Source organism: Dendropsophus ebraccatus, chromosome 1 (assembly GCF_027789765.1).
Source record: "Dendropsophus ebraccatus isolate aDenEbr1 chromosome 1, aDenEbr1.pat, whole genome shotgun sequence".
In the NCBI taxonomy this organism is placed as follows: Eukaryota; Metazoa; Chordata; class Amphibia; order Anura; family Hylidae; genus Dendropsophus; species Dendropsophus ebraccatus.
In genome coordinates, this window is record NC_091454.1 from 10,678,565 (window position 1) to 10,698,908 (window position 20,344).

General features: G+C 46.9%; 1 protein-coding gene across 3 annotated transcripts in view; it reads right to left on the minus strand.

Moving 5' to 3' along the window:
• The window catches only part of MTPN (myotrophin), a 230,721-nt gene that overhangs the window by 201,929 nt on the left and 8,448 nt on the right, over positions 1–20,344 (minus strand). Inside the window, exons 2-4 of one of the 3 annotated variants that reach the window (XR_011362640.1) lie at positions 18,105–18,218; positions 16,329–16,412; positions 1,540–1,992 (exon numbers count right to left, since the gene is read on the minus strand). Coding sequence is in view for 2 of the 3 variants with exons in the window: in XM_069966934.1 (XP_069823035.1) it covers positions 1,906–1,992; positions 16,329–16,412; positions 18,105–18,218 (285 nt within the window). In the remaining variant the exon portion in view is untranslated. Of the gene's footprint in view, positions 1–1,528; positions 1,993–16,328; positions 16,413–18,104; positions 18,219–20,344 lie in introns of those variants that run through there. The other 2 variants (XM_069966934.1, XM_069966946.1) reach the window with 2 other exon arrangements.

Consider the following 20,344-nt stretch of genomic DNA (forward strand, 5'->3'; position numbering starts at 1 on the left):
CATATCATGATGACATAAGAAAGGAAGGGTATGCATCTGCAATGCCAAAGAGAATCAGTGCAAAGGGGAAGCTCCACTAAACCTACAGCCTGCAGCATATGATGATGCAGCCAGGTAAGACGCCACCTTTAGATTCAACTTGCCATCGTAATGTGCATTGGTGGCAGAGAAGATCTCACTCCATAGAACAACTGGACTTCAAAACCTGGAAGAAAATGGCGACAGGTCCCCTTTAAAACTTATTAGTTTGGCGGTGCACATCTCAACTGCACCAACCAGATTGCTTTACGTCTGCCCATTCTAGATTATTTTAACTCCTACAGGCATGCTGGGAGTTGTAGTATAAAACGGCCACAGCTAGTTCACTAAAAATGGAGTGAATATAGCAAAAAAAAAGAGTATCTATAGGTCCGTTTATATAAAACAGTACATTCTACGAATTTTTAAAGGGCAAACATTTTTTTAAAAATCCGCTCGGCATTGCGTCATTTGTCCGTAATAAGATACATAACTACAGTCCTGATGCTGATGAGCCCCCCCTCCGAACCACAAATACAAAAATACACTATGAAAAGCAGTCAACAAGCCGCACCGCAAAAAGTTAATGCACAAGATATGTCAGAGTAAGCAAAAAGGGGAAAATAATCCAAAAAAATTAAAAAATAAATTTCCAACCAACAGCAGTGTAAAAAGCGAAAGCTCCAGGCTTACAATTTTTACTTTGCGAACACTTTGCTTGGTTTATTCTATACAGATTTTTTTTTCTCTCTAGTTACATCCAAAGCAATACTAAAAAATAATCTGCTATCGGGGTGTCGCCCCCTCATCACGTTGTGCTTGCCATTAGAACTTTGAATGCAGCTTTGGATGTGAATGGAGGATAAAAGCAATGTAAAGTATTTGCAAAGTTACCAAGCACTGGCTGCGGACCTTTATTGTGATATGCTGGTAAGAATCCATCCACATATCGGAATTGTAAGGACTTAACATCGACGTACTATACTAATGGTGCGTTTACACAGGCAGATTTATCCAAAAGATTTTGGAAGCCAAAGCCAGGAACAAACTATAAACAGGGAACGGGTCCTAAAGGAAAGACTGAGATTTCTCCCCTTTTCAAATCCATTTCTGGCTTTGGCTTCCAAAATCTGTCAGATAAATCTGCCTGTGTAAACGCACCATTAGGATAGACAATCAATATCAGATTAGTAGGGAGTCCTATCCCCAGCCTCCACCGATCAGATGATTGAAGAGTACTGAAACCTGTATGGAACAGCGCCATACATTTTGTAGTGGCCACGTATGGTACTGCACCTACATGCAGTACCATTTACAGCCACTACAAGACGTATGGCGCTATGCTTTGTAATGAAGAGCCAGCGTTGATTCCCACTAATCTGATATTAACCCATCTTAAGAGTAAGCCATCAATATTAAAGTCACAGAAAATCCCTTTAAATGGAATAAAAATGCAAAAAAAACAACAAAAAACATGATGCCATCTAAATGTACAAAACCTCAAACTGCGTCGGGTGAAACTTTTTTTTATTATTATTAAAGAGTAGAGATCAATAGCCTAGAACTGTTTTACCCCATAAGAGAACCTGAAGGGCCGAACACACACAATCCCTATGGATGTGGAACCTGGACTAACCGGAGACGTCCCATCCCCAAACACCCGACACCGCTTGCGACAGTGGTGCACTCGCCAATCTTCGTAAGCTACACATGGTGCTTGGGGTTATTGAGGCAGCGAGGGCGGCTCTCCGTCATTACTTTGTCCTTAGATTTTTAAAAAGATGGTTGAATCAATTGGCAGAAAACAAAAATAAAAACTAAAAAAAAAAGGAGAGAAAAATAAGACAGCAGTGAGAGGCAGATGATGCAGACAAAGCTCCAGTCCCATCAAAGAAGCAGGTCCTTAATAGACTGGTTGTCTGTGGATTCCAAGGCACTCAGTCCGTCGGGTCCTTTTACGTTCTTGTCCGCTCCCTGCCGAAAGAAAAACCCAGAAGTGAGTGAGACAGAAACAATCAGTCTGATAATGGAGGAGGAAACGGGGGAGTTCAGAAGAGAACACAAAGGAAACTAATATACTCCAGTTTAAAGGGGTACTCCATAAATATCTGATGTGTAAAACAAGGGTCTCCGACTCTCTCCACCATGGCAGAGGTCAGGGGGAAGAAGAGTTAAAATTTAAATTTCAGCTGCTTCATCCTTATGTTCTTTCTTCCTTCTCCCTATTCACGCTGCATGCATGTTCTGCCGAGCTGAGTGTGCATGTGTATAAGGAGTCTGGAGAACAAGCAATCACCTGACAGCTCCCTTATTATCTTTAGGGGGTATTTCCTATCGATACAGATAGTTCTTACGAGCAGGGAGCAGGCATGGACTGACAATCTGGTGTACTGGGCAACTGCCCAGTCGGTCCCCCAGTCTGCCTGTCTCGTTTGCACCAGCCCTTTGTAGAGGACAGCGATTAGACATCTGAAGGATAGCAAGCAGAAGAGTATCAAGTTTTTCAAGTGCTGGATAACACATTGGAAGGGAACAGAACGGCTGCACGCACCTGGCAGCCGGCTCTCCGGTGGTGTTGAGGTATCTGGGGTCCATTTTAATACAGCACGTGAGCCAGGGGGAGAGCTGTGAACTAGTCATCTGGGCTGTGACTAGTCAGGACTGTCTTGTCAGTGAGCTCCCGGGGGGACTGACAGGCAAGGAGGCCAGTTAGCGGTCAGTCGCTGGGCTGCTTGCCTGTCAATCACCCCGCAGAACGTGCAGCCGTTCTGGGAGCCCAACATTGGTTCCCTTTAAGCAGAATTTCTAACGTTTATACAGTGAATCTGGTGCTTTGCATCATAAAAACTGAGTCTGAACTAGGGCTGGGCGGTATACCGTGAAAATACCGATACCGTCTCTGGCGTCGGTTAACCGACCTCAACTTTGCCAGGATGGTATTTGCGGTATTTCACCCCCCCCCCCCCCCTCACCCGGCGGCCGCATCTTCCGTCCTGTCACCACTGCTGCCTCATGTCGTCGCTCCTACCCTGCCTGGCCTAAACTATTCCGCAGCCCAGAAGGGAAGAGGTATTGGCCTGCACCATCGCCACAGTGCGTCCCACCTGCCTGCTCTGCCTACATGCTCTCTGTCCTGTCAGTCTTCCGAAAAATGATGCGCCCTGTACCCGTACAGCTGCCCCACTCACCCAGCACATGCTGTGGCGCCAAATTCAAATAGCTGTGGAGAAAACACTGCTCGAGCCCGCCACCCGCTATGCCGATACCAGACACTGCTTCCCTTAAACAGCCGCTGCGGGAGACACACCAGCCAGCCTCCCAGGAGTCTGAGGGATGCCTCTTCAGGCTGCTGCTGCAAGCACCCATCCACAGCCACCGCTTTACTGTTTGGCTTGTAGAGAGAGAGAGCAGGTTGTAAGGTGAGAGCGCCGGCGTTAATCAGTGAGAGGGTTATGTGCCCGGCGTGTAGTTTCCTATTATGGGTCATCCTGAGCAGCTGCCAGCGTGCGCGGGCTGGGCACTGAGCTGCTGTGCTGTGTGTATACAGGGGCTATGTGGTCCCTACGGGCTGTGCTGGGGGTGAGCTCCACATACAGAGCTGCTTAGTGTAAGGGCTCACTCATCCGGGGGCATGGAAGATATATATATATATTACATACACTCACCGGCCACTTTATCAGGTACACCATGCTAGTAACGGGTTGGACCCCCTTTTGTCTTCAGAACTGCCTCAATTCTTGGTGGCATAGATACAACAAGGTGCTGGAAGCTTCCTCAGAGATTTTGGTCCATAGTGACATGATGGCATCACACAGTTGCCGCAGATTTGTCGGCTGCACATCCATGATGCCAATCTCCCGTTCCACCACATCCCAAAGATGCTCTATTGGATTGAGATCTGGTGACTGTGGAGGCCATTGGAGTACAGTGACCTCATTGTCATGTTCAAGAAACCAGTCTGAGATGATTCTAGCTTTATGACATGGCGCATTATCCTGCTGAAAGTAGCCATCAGATGTTGGGTCCATTGTGGTCATAAAGGGATGGACATGGTCAGCAACAATACTCAGGTAGGCTGTGGCGTTGCAACGATGCTCAATTGGTACCAAGGGGCCCAAAGACGACCAAGAAAATATTCCCCACACCATGACACCACCACCAGCCTGAACCGTTGATACAAGGCAGGATGGATCCATGCTTTCATGTTGTTGACGCCAAATTCTGACCCTACCATCCGAATGTCGCAGCAGAAATCGAGACTCATCAGACCAGGCAACGTTTTTCCAATCTTCTACTGTCCAATTTCGATGAGCTTGTGCAAATTGTAGCCTCAGTTTCCTGTTCTTAGCTGAGCGGAGTGGCACCCGGTGTGGTCTTCTGCCTCAAAGTTGGATGTACTGTGCGTTCAGAGATGCTCTTCTGCCTACCTTGGTTGTAACGGTTGGCTATTTGAGTCACTGTTGCCTTTCTATCAGCTGGAACCAGTCTGCCTATTCTCCTCTGACCTCTGGCATCAACAAGGCATTTCCGCCCACAGAACTGCCGCTCACTGGATGTTTTTTCTTTTTCGGACCATTCTCTGTAAACCCGAGAGATGGTTGTGCGTGAAAATCCCAGTAGATCAGCAGTTTCTGAAATACTCAGACCAGCCAAATCACCTTTCTTCCCCATACTGATGCTCGGTTTGAACTGCAGGAGATTGTCTTTACCATGTCTACATGCCTAAATGCACTGAGTTGCCGCCATGTGATTGGCTGATTAGAAATTAAGTGGTAACGTGCAGTTGGACAGGTGTACCTAAAAAAATGTCCGGTGAGTGTATATATATATATATATATATATATATATATATTATATATATATATATATATATATAATATATATGTATTTATTTTTTGGGCATGCTAGCTGCTCGCCACTAGTATATTGGTTTACTGGCCCTGGTATGTGCCAATGACCAAGGAGCAGCAGTCTGTGTCCAGGGGCGCGAGGAGCTGCCAGCCAGTGTCAGCCCAACCCTGCCCCCCCCCCCTGCAGCCACAGTCTGGGAGGGAGGGGAGGCTAGTGCAGAACAGGATCTTAGTGTGAGGTGGGGTAGGTAGATAGATAGATAAGAGACAGATAGATGCTGGTGCTATTTACCCTTTTTTCGAGGAAGCATCCCAGGTTTAGTGCAATTAAAGGGTACCTATATAGTTACATAGTTAATACGGTTGAAAAAAGACACATGTCCATCAAGTTCAACCAAGGAGGGGATGTGCCAGCAGGATACACCACAAAAATCTTGCCGGAGGGCTGTCCATTCAGGTGCATACTGGAGACTGGGTACTTCAGTCTTAGCCTTTGACTGTATTATTAGTATATGCAGTCAAAGGCTTAGGGTCCTATTTCATGGTCCGAGCAGGGCCCGATCAATGATGTAAACGAGTGCCGATCTGCTAGATCGCAGCTCGTTTACTGGGCCTATTCCACGGTCCGATGATCCTTGGGCGAGGGCTGCAGGGACATCGTTACCGATTTTCTTGCAGCCCTTGCAGCATACATTACCTGTCAGGGCTTCTGCTCCGCTCAGTCTTCCTCCCTGGGTCCCGCGCGCTTTAGCTTCAGAATGGCCTGTCAGCTGACAGGCAACTCAGCCAATCACAGGCTGCGGGGGTCCTGGCCTGTGATTGGCTGAGCGCTCCGTCAGCTGACAGGCCATGCTAGAGTGCGCGGGACCCGGGGAGGAAGAGAGAGCGAAGGAGAAGACCTGACAGGTAATGTATGCTGCTGCTTCTCAAATAGTCGGTCGCCCACCTTGCACCGATATTCAACCGTAGCGATGCGCGGTGGGGGAACGATGATTTTAGGTCTGGCCCTAAAGGCCCTCTCTATTTCACAGAGCGATAATCGGCCGAATCGGGCCGATTCAGCCGATTATCGTTACTGTGGAATAGGGCCCTAAGCTGGAAGATCTCCAGCACGCGCCTGAATGGACAGCCCTCTGGCAGGATTTTTGTGGATTTTTATCCTGCTGGCGGCTCCAAATAATAGGTGCCCTTTAACCCTTTAAGGACGTGGCCCATTTTCGTTTTTACGTTTTCGGTTTTTCCTCCTTGTGTTTAAAAGGTCATAGCACTTGCATTTTTCCACCTAGAAACCCACATGACCCCTTATTTTTTGCGTCACTAATTGTACTTTGCAATTACAGGCTGAATTTTTGCATAAAGTATACTGCGAAACCAGAAAAAAATTCAAAGTGTGGTGAAATTGAAAAAAAAAAACGCATTTCTTTTATTTGGGGGAAATGTGTTTTTACGCCATTCGCCCTGGGGTAAAACTGACTTGTTATGCATGTTCCTCAAGTCGTTACGATTAAAACGATATATAACATGTATAACTTATATTGTATCTGATGGCCTGTAAAAAATTCAAACCGTTGTTAACCAATATACGTTCCTTAAAATCGCTCCATTCCCAGGTTTATAGCGCTTTTATCCTTTGGTCTATGGGGCTGAGTCAGGTGTCATTTTTTGCGCCATGATGTGATCTTTGCCCATATACGTCTTTTTGATCGCTTTTTATTACATTTTTTCTGGATTTGATGCGACCAAAAATGCGCAATTTTGCACTTTGGGATTTTTTTGCGCTGACGCCGTTTACCGTACGAGATCAGGAATGTGATTAATTAATAGTTCGGGCGATTACGCACGCGGCGATACCAAACATGTTTATTTATTTATTTATTTGTTTACTTTTATTTAAAACCTGGGAAAAGGGGGGTGATTCAGACTTTTATTAGGGGAGGGGGATTCTTACTATTAACAACACTTTATTTTTATTTTTTTACACATATACTAGAAGCCCCCCTGGGGGACTTCTAGTATATACACTGTGATCTTTCATTGAGATCTCTGCAGCATAGATATGCTGCAGAGATCCATGGGATCGGCACTCGTTTGCTTTCGGCTGCTGCAGCCGAAAACGAACGAGTGCCGAGCCGAGGACGGCGCCATCTTGGACGCGTCCCTGGCCGGCATCAGTAACGGAGATCGCTCCTCCGGGACAAGGTCCCGGAGGAGCGATCTCCCCCACTAGACCCCAGGGAAACGTTGCCTCCGGTAATCGGAGGCAGCTGTCAACTTTGACAGCTGCCTCCGATTAGCTAATTAGCGGGCACGGCGATCAGACCGTGCCCGCTAATAGCAGCGGTCCCGGGCTACTCGCGGCACCCGGGATCGCGGCACTTCAAAGCGCCGCCGCGCGGCCCCGCTTTGAAGTGCAAGTGCGGACATATGACGTACCGGTACGTCATATGTCCTTAAGAGGTTAAAAAATAAAATATTCAGCAGTTTGGCTCGACCAAATGGGTGGGGCTTTCAAAAGGGGTGGGGCTTATAAATGGGTGGTGTCAATATTATCACTTAATTATCGTTACCGCGGCTACATGTACCATAAACTGCGATATTGATTTAGACCATTATCGCCCAGCCCTAGTCTGAACCGCCACACAAATATATTACAAGGGTCGTCACAGTAGTAATTTTTTGGGACAATCCGCCATGGCCACTGATTGGCTGAGCAGGCAATTCCATATGCTGTCCTAGATCCTGGATGTGCGGGGAACAGACTAGAGGTCTATGGTAATGGCGCCTAAGTTACTTAGGCTTAGAAAAACATGGCTGCAGAAACGGCCCCACTCTCGTCCTCTCGTTAGGATGCAAATTTTTCAGCTCCGTTCTATTAAAGTGAATGGATTGGAACTAAAATACCATACACGACTTGAGGGCGGAGGTGTGTGTGGGTGTGTGTGTATAATACATCTGTCCTGTCGAATCGGCAATCTTCCCATAGAGTCTGTCTGAGGCTGAGTCTACGAGATCATCGCCAATAATACTGATCAATGCTATGCAATGGTACAGCATTGATTAGTATATGCAATCCAATGACTGCATTTTGTCCCCTAGGGTTAAAAAAAAACCAAAAAAAAAAACGATCAGGGGCGGGATTTTCTACTGAAGCATTTTATGGCATGCTGTAAAACATACATGGATGAGGATCTGGACACTTTTTCTGGTCTGCTGCGCCAACATAGAGCAGGCAGGGCACGTGCGGCTGCTCAGCACTGAAATGAGCGTTCATTTTCCGTAAGAGCCGATAACGAAAAACGTTATAGCATTTAAAAGGGCCGGCAATCCCATTTCTCAGACTCATTTATACCTTTTTTACGATGTTAGACGCTATTACACGTCCACGTCTGACAAATATCACGTTTATTATTAGATTCCCGCACGGCGAATGTGTGACTAATCGTTTTTTAAAGGAGTAAATATGAAAGAAATAAAAAAAACAAAACAACAACATAAAATGGAAACGTGAGCCGGGATTTGTTACACGCTCTCCTCGCTGCGTACAATATCTGTAAATGAACAAACAGATTTGTTTTTTATGAGTTAAAGGAAATCTCTTGGAGCGTAAAAGCAAAAAAAAAAAAAAAAAAAAATTAAATAAAAAAAAAAATAATAAAATATATATATTATTAAATAAAACCAGTGGATAATACAGTCGCTATTTTCTGGTGCCTGCGCCAGGACCGGGTTGTTTTATTGCTTTTAAAAGAACAGTAATTAGTTTCCGCGGTATTTTATGGCGCGGTGGGAAATTGGTTTTGTGTCGGGGTGTTGTGTTTTTTATCAGTGAGAAGACCTCAAAGGGTTTCGATGGTGCTCGGAGATCTAATGTGTTGGCTCCAGGATGTAATAAACAGGAAAAAGCCAGAATTTCTGCCGCATAGAGGAGTAAAACGAAGAATTAATGGGGTCCAGATACTAAGAAGAGGCGTCCTCTACTTCCATCATGCTTTACAGCGGCTGACTGACGTGGGGGGATTAAAGGGGAACTCCAAGAAGAAAAAAAAAAGTCGTCAAAGTTATACAGACTTGTGAATGACTATTTAAAATCTCAAGTCTTCCAATACTTATCAGCTGCTGTATGTCCTACAGGAAGTGGTGTATTCTTGTGCTCTCTGCTGCCACCTCTGTCCATGTCAGGAACTGTCCAGAGCAGCAGCAAATCCCCATAGAAAACCTCTCCTGCACTGGACAGTTCCTGACATGGACAGAGGTGGCAGCAGAGAGCACTGTGTCAGACTGGAAAGAATACACCACTTTCTCCAGGACATACAGCAGCTGATAAATACTGGAAGATTGGAGATTTTAAATAGTCATTCACAAATCTGGATAACTTTTTGATGAGAGTTAATTTAAAAAAGACCCCCCCCCCCTCTTTCCTCCGGAGTACTCCTCTGACAAACACAGTGCCATACATTTTGTAGTGGCCGTGCTTGGAACTGCAGCTTATTCCTATTAAAATGACTGAGTTACAAGTGCTGTAAACTGTAGATCGGACCTTCGGTCAGCGGAGTAGTGGATGTACCGAAAAACAGATACCTATCAATCTGATACTTATTGCCATTAATATTAGAGTGATTATCCAAACATGGCCACTTTCTTCCAGAAACAGCTCCTCTCCCATCCTCAGTTTGGGTGTAGGGGTTTCTGCTGCACAGTTTCATTGAAGTGAATAGAGGTGAATTGTAGTACCTGAGGACAGGGGTGGTGCGGTTTCTGCAAGAAAGCAGCCAACTTTCGTCTAATCCTGGATAACCCATTTAAAGTCACAGTACACCCTTTATAATATAACTCAAGCAGGTTTGGCCGTACAGGGAGGCACAGTACTGTCAGAGCAGAATTCAAGACGCAGCTGTGGATGAGTGACGATTCCTTGACTGCATACAAGTACTAGATATATAAAAAAAACTAGAGACGCCAAACAAAAAATAAAAACAAAAACATGCGACTGACGAGAGAAGAAAAACAACCGGAACGGGATTCCTATCCATTTGAAGGACGTTGGTGATAAAAGTACAGACAAGCTGAAGTAAGATTGACAGCGGCGCGTCCCGAACGCCACCAGATTCATCGCAAAAAATCAAAAAGGAAGCGATGAAAGACATTAATTATTTATTCAGCTCGATTAGTTTATTGTGGGGGGGAGGCGGCGGGGACGTCAGTCACATCTCTGCTGCCAGAGCCATTAACTCCAAGGAGTCTTCTGGAAATAAGACCACGCTTAAAGGGGTATTCCAGTCTAAAGTGCTTATGTCCTGTCCACTATCACTTTTCTGCAATCTACTGCCTGTTAGGGGAAATCTGTCTCTAGGAACAGAGAGACAAAGACAAAGACAAAAACACATTGAGGGGAGATTTACGCGCTCTGGCGTACGCCATGGAAAATCTTAATTTTTTCCTGGTGTAAGCCTGGTGGGCGGGTAGAAGGGCAAGGTAAAGCGGAGAGGAGGCATGGCCAGTGTAGATTTCTGCGCTTGCCATGCAACAGGCACATGTCCTGCTGCGCCTCTTGGTAAATTGGGCAGGGTGGAAGGAGGCGGGGCTTTACATTCATGGTGGTCTTGATTAATCTCCCCCAGCAAGGGGTAAAGGGGGCTTGGCTAGAAAGGGAGGAAGCTTGGGTTGTATTCCTGCAATCTGTGCCTCCCTGCCTCCTTCAAAGGCTCCAAGCTGTGCCTGAAAGCCAAATCACAGCTTCCCTCTCATCTCTGACTGCTAATAAAATGCTGTCCCCTGTATCTATTATTGTATATACTGTATCCATCCTGTAGCAGCTGCAGTTAAGTGCTTAGTGTAACCCCTTCCTAACAGTTCTGCTTAGACAGCAGCTGGTAACCCCTTGCCCCTCCACATGCTCCAAGCTGTGCCTGAAAGCTAAAACACAGCTTCCCTCTCATCTCCGACTGCTAATAAAATGCTGTCCCCTGTATATCTATTATTGTATATACTGTATCCATCCTGTAGCAGCTGCAGTTCAGTGCTTAGCGTAAGCCCTTCCTTACAGGTCTGCTTAGCCACTGGTAACCCCTTGCCCCTCCACATGCAATCTACAGTATAGGACTGTAGTGAGAAGTAGCTGCTGTGCTGTAATTGGCCACTGCTTATAGGGTTTGGGCTCACGGAAACTGGAAAAAGCAGCCCTGAAAGCAGACAGGGCACGCTCATCACGTACGGATGACGGACATTAGGATGTGCCGCGCGCTCTCGGCACTCCTCTCCTTATCTGCCCGGCTGCAGCTCTCCGCTCTTCAACCTTCATCATCTGCAAAGTACAAAGTGAGATCTGCCAATCAGACGCTTTCCATGAAAACGTCCAGAGATGCATAATGTTCTCCCCGCACCGGCCGTCTTCCTGGAGAGATGAACGGTTTCCCGCGTGTTGTGATCTTATCGCTGCCGTCAGCGTCTCCCGGCCAGACACATCGTTTGTAATGTGCTGCTGAAATGAATGGAGGCTAATGGAGGCTGACCTCCACGTCACTGATAGGGGAGGCTTTATCTGGATGTAACCAGGGCCGGCCGGACATCAGGGAGTAAGCAGGGCTAAAACTTTCCCCAAACTTCTAAACTTGTTCAGACTTCAGTAAACTGATAAAGCGCCCCCCGGTGGTGGTCGAGTTTTATCACTATGCATTACATATACAATACAGTACAGGATCAGTAATGTATGTACACAGTGACCCCACCAGCAGAATAGTGAGTGCAGCTCTGCAGTATAATACAGGATGTAACTCAGGATCAGTAATGTAATGTATGTACACAGTGACCCCACCAGCAGAATAGTGAGTGCAGCTCTGGATTTAACACAGGATAATATATTACAAGATACTCAACTTCAATATCTAATCTTTAAATTTGGAGACGGAAACCGCCCCCCCCCCGAAATTCATATTTATCATAATATTTAAATTCAGCCAAATCCTATAACGCCAATCGCTGCGGAAACAAGAACACTTTATTAGTCATCAACTCAAAGCCAGAACCTGATCCAACGTTACAGATGATCCCGGGCTCTGGGGACGCCCTCGGTAATTGATGGCTAACAGTATATTTGCCGCCTTTCTAGCTGAATTGGTTAGCAGAACATAAAAGGATCATTGGCAGCCGGTGCGCGGCTCTCCAGCTGGTATCTGTCAGCGGCGGTATTCTGGCAGCGCTGACAGATCGCCCAAACCTGCTTACCCTCAACTATTGTACAAGTATTATTCCTTCAGTCCAAAAAGTTGGATTTAAAGGGGTATTTCTTTATAGAAATAAGGGCTACCTGGACCCCCTCCGGCCTACTTATAACCAAACTATATAGACTATGACTACACAGACTATGTAACTACCATTGACTTTAACGGGAGATGTGTAAACAGCACAACACTATGAGATACACACAGAATGGAGTTCGGGTCTTTGGTCTCAAGATAGGTCACATACATAGGTCCACCTTCACACGCAACTTTTGTTTTTCTTGTCCCAATACATCTAGAATGAGGAATGAAGCAACTTTGCAACTGGTCCTATTTAAAAATTTCCTACTGTTTTGTTCCTGCAGCTTCTATACAGACCTAGGAGTCTCCACGGTAACAGACAACAATACAACCCCAGCGTAGTCAGGTCCTGAAGTCCTATCCTCTTCTACTTCTTGTCTAATATAAGAAAACTGACCCTGAAGTCATGTTTTCTTATATTAGGCTGACAAGAAGTAGAAGGGGATAGGACTTTAGGACCCGACTACTCAGGGTTTGTTTTGTAGTCTGTTACCATGGCGACACAGGTCTGTACAGGAAGAAGGAACTTAATTAAAATAAATAAAATTGCTTTATTGTTTTAGCTTTTGAGGCACTAGAACAAAAAAACAAAACAAAAAAACCCTGTTATCTGTAAGACCTTACATGAGTGCAAAATAAGTAATTTCCAGGGAGACCATTGATATTGCTATGTGGTGCATGGTGGGCTTTCCTGAGGCTATAAAGGCCTTTACTAGATTTTTTTTTTTAAAGGGAAAAATTATACAATCATCAAAGGCCAACGCATAAGCATCTGTGCCAGTCTCCAGAGCCGTAATGTTTCTTCTGCAGAGTGAAGCGGCCCACCGATCAGCCGCTGTAAACAGATCTGTGTGTGGGCGGCTGGGCAGCGAGGAACGTGTATACACATCCATAGTTACACATGAGAGGAGATGTTGTGTGATAACTGCTGGTAAATCCCATGGGAAAACTATATTTATGGGCCTTTTCTTAAAGGGCCAGTGGCTGATAATAGTGGGACATGAGGTTGGTGCTGACTGTCCACTAGGGGGGAGGGCATGCCCAACCCTCTGTTCTCACTGGTTAGTAAAAGGTGTATAGGCTCCTTTAAGACCACTAGCAGACGTAGGTAAAGGTGGTCATATGCAACATAGCTCCCTCTCAATATCTTCATAGATATATCTCCTCCAAAACAGTAACACTAGGAAAAGCATTAAAGGGGTAGTTCACCAAAATATTTTTTCTTTTAAATCAACTGGTGCCAAAAAGTTATATAGATTTGTAATTTACTTTTATTTAAAAAATCTCCAGTCTTCCAGTATTTATTAGCTGCTGTATGTCCTGCAGGAAGTGGTGTATTCTTTCCACACAGTGCTCTCTGCTGCCACCTCTGTCCATGTCAGGAACTGTCCAAAGCAGGAGAGGTTTTTTATGGGGATTTGCTGCTGCTCTGGACAGTTCCTGATATGGACAGAGGTGGCAGCAGAGAGCACTGTGTCAGACTGGCAAGAATACAGCACTTCCTGCAGGACATACAGCAGCTGATAAGTACTTTTGTGAACTATCCCTTTAAGGTGTTCTCAATGGCTCCTCTGGTGGCGACTTACTTCCCCTAAGAACTAAGAACTAAAAGGACTGAACATGTGAAATCCAGTATAACAGAACCTTGTCTCTGTCCACAGATCCTGAACAGCATAAGACTTTATAGTATACAGCATACCTTATAGTATACATATAGTATAGTTAGGGCTGGGCGATCACATTAATTCGATTAATTCGCCTAGAATGTTAGAATTGATTAGATTTTTTGTGAAAATCGTAAATTTGATTTTCACCCAAAATTATTGCAGATGGGGCGGACGGTGCAGTACAGTGGTGGGTGGTCTGTCCAAAGAGAGGGCGGTGCGGGTCTGGCAGCGTCCCCCTAAGTCCCCCCAGCTGCTCCAGTCCCCCCCAGCTGCCCCATTCCCCCCCCCGCTTCCCCAGTCCCCCCATTCCCTTTCAGCTGCTCCAGTCACCCCCAGCTTCCCCAGTCCCCCCCAAGCTGCCCCAGACCACTCCAGCTGCCCCAAAACACCTTAGTACCCTCCAGTTGCCCCAGTCCCCCCAAGCTTCCCCAGTCCCCCTCAGTCCCCTCCAGCTGCCCCAGTCCCCCTTAGTCCCCTCCAGCTGCCCCAGTCACCCCCAGCTTTTCCAGTCCCCCCCAAGCTGCCCCAGTCCCCCCCCACTCACCCCCAGCTGCCCCAGTCCCCCTCCAGCTGCCCCAGTCCCCTCCAGCTTCATCAGTCCCCCCCCACTGCTGCCCCAGTCCCCCTCAGTCACCCCCAGCTGCCCTAGTCCCCCTCAGTCACCCCCAGCTGCCCCAGTCCCAGGGTGAGCACTGTTAAATTGGGAAGCAACACAGTTGTTGTCTCAAACGTCATTAAAATAGTATCTGACGCTGCAAGAAAAATTGTTTATTTAGCAAAAAATTTCAATCGAGATTTAAATCGAGAATCGTCAAAATTTAAAAAAATAACAATCAAGTATAGTTGCACATTACAACACTCATCCACTTCACCCTTATCATAGGGGAATCTGGCTCTGTATATTAAATGAACCAGGAGGCTCAGGATGAACAGTGCTAAAGAGATAAAGTGTATTCAATAAAACATGTAATGGGTGTCAATGTGGGGGGGGGGGTGTTATCCACCCATAACCAGGGAAGTCTTTATAAGAGCAGGACGCCGTGTCTCTGACGCTTTTATCCAGGCCTAAAAGAATGAGAGGCCAGATGCCAGATCCTAGATCCTAGAATACGGCTAAGCCACTAATTCCAGCCGAGCCATTTAGAAATTAAAGGACACAGCAGCAGAGCGGCGCACAGATAGCTGGCAGAGGACGCTGGCACCCCGGACGCCGCATTATCGCTTGTAGGTTACAAAGGAGCAGAGAGAATTATAACAAGGGTCATGTCGTGCTCCGCTGACCCGATCAGAACGCCAGCCGTGAATTAAAACGCGTCGGACGTGCGTGGGGGGGAGGGTGGGCGCGAGACGCGGACACAGTTCTGCTCCGAGTAAACATTTAATTAGATCTGGAAGCGAGCGGCGTAGGAAAAATACAGAATACAGGGGGATAGATTGTTTCATGGTGGAGGAGACACGAGCCCCCCGGGGAGATTACTAAACTTCAGGAATTTAATCGTGAGATTCTAAAATGTCAGAAATTAAATTTTTTCTATTTTTTTTTTTTTTTTAAGTAAAAGTTGCAGGAAGGTTGAACAGCTCAAACTGTAGGGCAGGGTCACCGCTATTCATGCCATACTAAGGAATGGTAGTATCCATAGAAACGGCACCCCACCTGACTGCGGCGGCAGCTGACAACATGGACACTTGTGCATTATCAGCACATTTACAACTTTAACCCTTCCCACCGCAGCGATTTTTATACAGGGCCGTCCCTTTATTTCTTGCCTTCTAAGAATCCTAACTTTTATATTTTACCTATGATTGGAGGTTGGACTCCACCACTCTGTGCTAGGGATTATTTTTGAAGGGTTTTCCCAACCTAAAAAGGCTCTCTGTACTGGTGGCAATTGGGAGGGGGCACTTATACTTACCTCCTGAGCTCACACCGCCACCACCGATAGACATTGCTCACTATGTTTGAGGTCAGCAAATTGGCTGCTGCAGTGGTGCCCCGCCTCAGTGGCTAAGCAGAGACCATAAACACAGCAAGCAATGCACACTGGTCTGGTGAGGGTGGACCAAGGTGGCAGCGTGAGCCCAGGAGGTAAGTATCCCCCTCTCAACAGGCACCAGTTTAAATTAGAAAACCCCTATAACCCTGGGATAAACCTTTTATTCTAAGTTGGTCCCATATTCTGAGCTATTTAATGACATTCAGCTACCACTAGAAGGAGCTGCATACAGATTGCTGTATAATACTATATACTATAATACTATATAATAATCTGTATGCAGTGAGCGCCCTCTAGGGATGGCTGCAAACTGCTAGAATTTAGAGAAACAATAAGCAGGGGATTTAGAGGTTTGTGTCTAAATGAGTGTAATTATTGCTCCCTAACCCGTAGCTCTCCCTTTTATAAAAAACTAGAACCCTAAGCATGCTGGGAGTTGTGGTTGGGGAGTTTGAAAACATGTGGGGAGCCATGATCGATATATAGGGTAGACATTCTCACCCGCTCCAGAAGCAGCTTGGCCGTTTTGAAGTGACCCTCATAGCAGGCGGACAGGAGAGGGGTGATACCATGTTTATCTGCAGCCTATATGGGAAACAGACAGAAATTATTAGCAGGATCTCTTCTAGTAGTTTCAGAGGTATCTGGTCCCTGATGCCTCCTTACTCATCGCTGTGTCATTTGCCACTTTACAGGGATATTTTATTGTAAATGACACTACAGTCAGAGAGGCGGAGCTCCACTGCTACTCCCCGTCCATTGCTTGATTGACAGGTCTCCCCCTATGGGCATACAGTTAAACACTGTCAATCAAGACCAGCCCCAAAACACTGCTGCGTTTCAGATAAACCTTACCGTGTTATGATCAGTGATCCTGTATCTGTTCGGGCAGCATGAATCATCTTAAGGGGATTGCCTATAAAGCAGCACGGGGACAACAGCTTCCAATGTGTTGGTTGTGGGATTTAAAGGGGTATTCTCATCTGGGCTCCGACCACCCAGATTCCCACCGATCCCAAGGACAGGGACTCCTGCAGTCTCTGTCCTTGGGATCGGTGGGAATCTGGGTGGTCGGAGCCCAGATGAGAATACCCCTTTTGGTGTTTATTAGAATCATTTTAAAGATTTTTTTTTATATTATGGTTTTTTTCTTGTAAACAAACATGGCTTTTCTATGAGCAAAAAAAAAGAAAGAATTTTCACGTTTGGAAATGCTTAAAGGGGTACTCTGGAGAAAAGCTCTCTCTTTCAAATCAACTGGTGTCAGAAAGTTATACAGATTTGTAGTTCTATTTAAACATCTCCAGTCTTCCAGCACTTATCAGCTGCTTTATGTCCTGCAGGAAGTAGTGTATTCTTTCCAGTCTGAAACAGTGCTCTCTGCTGCCACCTCTCTCCGTGTCAGGAACTGTTCACAGAAGCAGCAAATCCCTATAGAAAACCTCTTCTGCTCTGGACAGTTCCTGACATGGACAGAGGTGTCAGCAGAGAGCACTGTGTCAGGGTGCGTACACACTACAGAATTCCAGCGTATGACCCACCGGCGTATTCCTACGCTCGTACCCGCACACGGAGGCGCGCATCTCTGTCCGTGCCATAGACACTATTCTATGCACATGCGGAATCCTCCCATGCATAGAAGTGTCTATGGGACGGGAGATGCGCGCCGCCGCGTGCGGGTACGGGCGACGGAATACGCCACGGGTTATACACGGGAGTTCCGTAGTGTGCACACACCCTCAGACTGGAAAGAATACACCACTTTCTGCAGGACATACAGCAGCTAAGAAGTGTGCCGAGCCTGAAAAAAGTGAACACACTGTGTGTGTTAGCCAGAGACAGCATTACGCCTCCAGCCACAGGAGGTCACTCACTGCCCCCTGCGACGGACGAGTGACCTCATGCTCGCAGAGCCGGAAGACAGATGGAGAAGCCAATCAGGAGCACTCCTGCAGCAGGTAACTATGTTATTTTTTTTCTACTCCATTTTCACGGTCACCGATTTCTGAGGCCTCCTAAAGGGCTTCGTAATAAGTGTTTCCAGACAGTAAAACCGGCCTTAAAGGGTACCTGACAAAGTGAAGACCAAGGCTGGATGGCTAGCCGATACAGGAAGATGGCATTTCCCTGAATACGTTCCACACCGGTCAAGCTTAGCGCATCCTAATTCACAGGGCCCATACCCCGACTGGCACAGGGCGTACTCAGGCAAACAGGATCTTCCTGTGTGGGCGCACCATTCTGGCCCGGTCCGGACACCAGTGAAGTGAAACCTACATTAATATCGGCTCCTTTTGCCAAAAGATATTCAAGGATTTCGTCCTGTCCGCAGTCTGCAGCGTAATGTAGAGGCTTTCGTCCCCCCTCCAGCGTCCGGTTTACGTCCACACCCTGTGCAAAAAAATTAACACAAATTTAGAAGGTAAAAGGGTTATTTTTTTGCCTTTTTTTAAATTTGGTTAAAATAGAAAAAAAAAAAAAAAAAAAAAAAATATACTGACCTAAGCTCTGCTCCCCTGCAGCTCTGTCTGGTACCTGAGTCGTTTTCCAGCTTCATTGAGCAGGATCAGCTAGCTTGGCCAAACACCAGCCAAGAGGCCAGTGATTGGTGTATGACCTGCGGACCCAGCCAAACACTGGGAGATGACAGATGATTGGGGGACTGGATAAAGGCAAACGAAGCATGGCAGGGGGGTCAGGGATAGGTAAGTATACATTTTTTAGTTTTTTTTTTCTATTTTAACCTGGCCACAGCAACATTTACATTGTTTAAAAGCACCGAAATATCCCTTTAAGGCCCATAAACACTAAACTTTAAAAGGTGTTACCCAGCACTACAAAAACATGGCCACTTCCTTCTAGAGACAGCACCACTCTTGTCTCCAATTCAGGTGTGGTAAAAGGAGAAGTAGTCTGGGCACTGGGCACTAGGGTTTGTAAGATTAGAACTATACGCTACGCTGGGGTCTAACCTCCCCATATAACAACGCTGCGATCTCATGTCATTACGTATAACACATACTACAAGATAAGGCGCCATTCATGGAGGACGACACTCCTCGCACATTTACACAAGATAAGTGTAACACATTACATAACATATGATGCAATATGGTTTCCCATCCGACACAGAGACGGCACATGGTGCAGAATGACCATAGAGATTGATAATTCGTCGCCTATAAGGTCCCGCCGATGCTGCGTATTACTACGGGCTCAGCTCCAAATATACAACATAGAGTAAATAAAGATTGTGGTTTTCATTCTGCCGACGCATCACAAGTAGAAGGTTACTGATCTGTATCTGAACACACAGAATGGCGCGGCGTCAAAGGAGGCATTAAACTGAGTTATACGTATATATAAATATATATAAAAAGGTGGATGGCGGTGCCGGGTGCGAGGTAGGAGCGGTATAATAAGCGTCTCCTCCAGCTCATTACTTGGGAATCCCTCCTAATTTATCTTCTGACTCCAGCCCCCCTCCCCCCAGTATTTCCTATGAGGACGGACGGAGCTACAAGCACAATAAATACAGCAAATAAAGAGCACAAGGTGTAGAAACCTATGAAGACTACCGGCTTACATACCCCGGATGGTGAATACATCAATAAGCCGCTGAGTCTGTTCTCTCCTACTTCCCCGGCTTTACTGCAGTGCTGATTATACATTATACATGAGCAGGGGGTCTCTGGGTATACAGATACATATAGATATACAGCAATATGTATCAACCCAGGTCAGGAAAAACACTGATGGCATCCGGCTACATCCATCCCTACAGAGGCGGACTACTTACAGTGGGGCATCCATCAAGACTGCTGGGAGAGCTAAAGGAGGAGCAGCCGCCGAGACCACGGGGGAAGGTAAGGGAGGAGCAGCCGCCGAGACCGCTGGGAGAGCTAAGGGAGGAGCAGCCGCCGAGACCGCTGGGAGAGCTAAGGGAGGAACAGCCGCCGAGACCGCTGGGAGAGCTAAGGGAGGAACAGCCGCCGAGACCGCTGGGAGAGCTAAGGGAGGAACAGCCGCCGAGACCGCTGGGAGAGCTAAGGGAGGAACAGCCGCCGAGACCGCTGGGAGAGCTAAGGGAGGAACAGCCGCCGAGACCGCTGGGAGAGCTAAGGGAGGAACAGCCGCCGAGACCGCTGGGAGAGCTAAGGGAGGAACAGCCGCCGAGACCGCTGGGAGAGCTAAGGGAGGAACAGCCGCCGAGACCGCTGGGAGAGCTAAGGGAGGAACAGCCGCCGAGACCGCTGGGAGAGCTAAGGGAGGAACAGCCGCCGAGACCGCTGGGAGAGCTAAGGGAGGAACAGCCGCCGAGACCGCTGGGAGAGCTAAGGGAGGAACAGCCGCCGAGACCGCTGGGAGAGCTAAGGGAGGAACAGCCGCCGAGACCGCTGGGAGAGCTAAGGGAGGAACAGCCGCCGAGACCGCTGGGAGAGCTAAGGGAGGAGCAGCCGCCGAGACCGCTGGGAGAGCTAAGGGAGGAGCAGCCGCCGAGACCGCTGGGAGAGCTA